General features: G+C 38.1%; 1 protein-coding gene across 1 annotated transcript; it reads left to right on the plus strand.

Moving 5' to 3' along the window:
* Nucleotides 1–3,222: 3,222 nt before the first annotated feature.
* Nucleotides 3,223–3,627, plus strand: LOC132625763 (uncharacterized). The gene has a single exon (XM_060340352.1). The coding sequence runs from the start codon at nt 3,223–3,225 to the stop codon at nt 3,625–3,627; it is 405 nt and encodes a 134-aa protein (XP_060196335.1).
* Nucleotides 3,628–3,831: the final 204 nt, after the last annotated feature.

Raw genomic sequence — 3,831 nt, forward strand, 5'->3', positions numbered from 1 at the left:
GTTTGGAGAGCTCCATTGTTCTGGAGCCTATCTTATTTTGGGTACAGATCTTTTGATGTATATATATATGTTTATCCAGGGGTACGGCGGGGCCCTGTCCCGTCATATTTCACTATCGATACTCTTAGAGGTATGTAGACATATGTGTGGGTTGTGTATAAGTTTTGCTCAGTTGTGTCTATATGGTTTGCTATGGATATTCCCGCTTGTAATGGCAGCCTCGTCGGCTTGCGTATGGTATTGATATGTTATGGTAGCCTTGTCGGCTTGTGTATGGTATTGATATGTTGTGGAAGCCTTGTCGGCTTGTGTATGATATTACAGGTAGTGGCAGCCTTGCCGGCTTGCGTATCCTATTATGTTTTGATTAGCTGTGACTCCTCGGGAGACATGTTATCAGGATACATATATATGATGACGTTATGAGTCTTTGGAGTTCTTTTGCAAGTTTCCATATTGTTCTTAGATTCAGTTTGACTATATCTAACATGTACGTATACGAGTGTCCAGCTCGGGCACTAGTCATGGCCCACGGGGCTGGGTCGTGACAAAAGTGGTATCAGAGTAGTTCATCCTCGGAGTGTCTACAGACCGTTTCTAGTGGAGTCCTTTTTATCGGTGTATTGTGCACCACATCTATAAACAGGAAGCTACAGGACATTTAGGATGTTACCTTTCTTTCATATCTAAGATTGTGCGATAGAGCCCAGCCATAGGAAATGAAATTCCTTATACTAACCCTGGATTTCAGCTGAAGAACGGCATCGACAGAAGAAAGTGACTGATGATATTGGAAGTTACCAAGTACACAGGTAAGCAACGGTGCGAAAGATGCATGTCGGATTAGGTAAGAATATTGAAGTATGATTGAAATGTAAAGTTGAAGAATGAAAGGGATGGTAGATAGGAAGGTATAACAGGACAGATCGTTAAAAGATCAGGTACGTCTCGAGGTGTGATATATGAGGTAAGTTTCGACATCTTTATACCTTTACTTCAAATTGGGAGCCCTGTGTGGCTACGATATGATATGATATATACGTATATATGTTTGCCCTGTGAGGCATTGTTGGTATTTCCTGCGTACAGGTTTTGGGATAGTGAGAAATACAGAGGAAACTCTGCCAAAATTTTCTTAGAAATAAAAAGGGAATGAGATATAAGTTCATAATATGTCTTGAAAGGTCATGTCAATAGTTATGATAAGAGTTGACTAAGTTGTGAGTATGGCTAACTTCAAGAAATAAGTTAACCGTTGAATTGATAGTAATAGCAATTATGAGGTCGATATCGATACGGTAAAAGAAAAAGAAATGTTAGGATAATTTGGAAGGGATTGCAATACTAAGAGATGACTTAGAAAGGGCTGGCTAATCTTAATAGAGTGTTATATTGAGGTATCGACGGAATTGACAAGCAGGAATAATTTACGACGAGTTTATAGTTAGAAAAAAGTAATAGTATGATTGAGACAAGAGTACAGAGGAGGAAGAATTGTGACCAACCTGTGAGGTATTAAGGCTAAGATTGATTAGAAAGAATCGTGAATAAGGTTAAGAAGTGTTACACTATAAGATTGATTACAGACAGGATATTATGTGGATATAATAAGCATTGTTATGAAGATGATTAAAGCCTAGTGAGGAAGTGACTAAAGGATATGACATGATCTATGTGACTAAAGCATAAAGGCAAATGTGAAATGGAAAGGCAAGGTATAGAACGAATAAGAAAGACATATAAAGTTCTGTAGGGGAAGTTCAGAATAAAGATTATATAGTAACAGAAATGATAGCGAGCACAAGAAAAGAAGGAGTAATTGAAAGAAGGAAATAAGGGGAGATAACAGTGCAGTAATAGGTTATTACATGTATAGCCGAGAACACGAGTAATGTAAGTGATGGAACTATGAAAGATCAAACTATAGAAAGATGAGCAGTGAGGTAGAATGAGTGCTAGAAAATGACTGGGATGATAAGAACAAATAGGGATGAACAGGATACGTTTTGGAAATGAGAAAGGGAGTATGCAGAAGTAGTGTTTTCCGAAGGATACAGGGGTGGCATGAGATTTCTCGTGCACAGAATAAAAAGATGGACATAGATCGGAGAAGTGGAAAGGAATACTAAAGAAAGCACCCAAGATAGATGTAATAATTGAGTATAAGTATAAAGTAAAAAGTGAAATATATAGCTACGAACTTAAAGGTGTAATACGACGACGAACTGATAAGATAAGACCATTATTAAGACGAACTTGATATGATTTTGAGTAAGTTAGAAGTCAGTGTTGGGTACACAACAAGGGTGAAAGAGCATAAGGCATAAAGGAATACTGCGTGTATATTACGCCTAAAGTGTTACAAGTTGGGTTAAGGGAAGTTGTGAAATGGTTTAAGCGAGACGATCAGAACGAACGTGTTATATCCCGCATTTTCGCGTATTCGGGAAATTCGAAATAATTTTGATTTGTAAGGAACAAGGTCACATGATGATTTGAATTAATATATGTGTGTGTTGTTCATGAAAAATATTAGTGTGGAAACACGAGAAAGGCCAAGGGCAAAAATTGGAATTTTGAAAATTAGTTTCGGGAACCGACGCCTTAGTTTTAATTTCTAATCTAAGTCCCAAAATGCATCCAACTGCATTGGGAACCTAACCAAATGCACACCCAAGTTATAAACAATCATCCGGACCTCTCGGAATCGACGGAGTCCCGAAAAAGATTCATTTACTTAAGAGTTAACTTTGGGTCAATCAATTTTCACTTTATGCCTATATTTCACAAAAGTTGCCCAAATCCGATCTAGACACCTCGAGAAGCGTATCAATGGTTCTCTCGAGTTAAAAGTGAGCAAATCAATGTGCGGGAATGGGCGAAATGCCAAAAAGACTATAACAACCAAACAGGTTATTACAGGCTGCAACTGCAGCAAGTCATCACTCTACGGTGGACAGCAGTTGCCTCTCAATGGTTCAAAGCATTTTTCAGGCCATTCCTGCTATCCTATTATGGGAAATATGGAAAAGAAGGAACTCGAACAAGCATGCAAGGCAAACTACTTACAATAGGATTGTTTATCAAGCTCAGTAGTCCATTTTCCACCTAATCAGAGTGAAATATCCATGGTTAGGAAGGATTCCACCAGACTAGCCAGTAGTAATACATTTTCTAAGCCATTATAAACCAAAACTTAACTTCTACAAAGTAATATGGAAGATGCCTCAGCATGGATTCAAATGTAATACTAATGTATCACAAGGAAATCCAGGTCTAAGCTCATATGCTTTTTGTATTAGAGATGACAGGGGAGATCATATTTATGCACAGGCTAAAAACATTGGCATTGCAGCAAACATGGAGGCTGAGACAGTGGCAGTTCAGGAGGCTATACAATATTGTCTTGCACATAGTTTGCAGCATGTTCAAATAGAAACAGACTCATTAGCCTTAAAGAACATATTACAAGATGCATGGAAAATACCTTGGCAGCTGATAGAAAGAGTGGAGCAAATGCCGCACATCATGAGGCAGCTGAACATGCAGATCATGCATACATTTAGAGAAGGCAACCAACTGGCTGATTTCTTGGCAAACACTGCTACTCAAGTTGAGAGTTGTTAGAGTAACACAGTTTTCATGACTTACCATCAATGGGGAGGAAGATTCTCAACATGGAAAAAGCACAAATTCCTTCACTAAGATCAAAACAAGGAGAATTCAACATGAGTAGAATTTTCAGTAGCTATAGGCGCTATTTTCTATTGCAAAATGTAAAATCATCTTGGGTGATGTTTTTCTCAAGATGGTTAACGAGTTATATTTTTT

This window comes from Lycium barbarum, unplaced genomic scaffold (genome assembly GCF_019175385.1).
Source record: "Lycium barbarum isolate Lr01 unplaced genomic scaffold, ASM1917538v2 unchr_scaffold_73, whole genome shotgun sequence".
Taxonomy (NCBI): Eukaryota; Viridiplantae; Streptophyta; class Magnoliopsida; order Solanales; family Solanaceae; genus Lycium; species Lycium barbarum.

Coding starts and splice junctions, on each gene's coding strand:
- LOC132625763 (XM_060340352.1), top strand. CDS start 3,223: ATGCCTCAGCATGGATTCAAATGTAATACTAATGTATCACAAGGAAAT.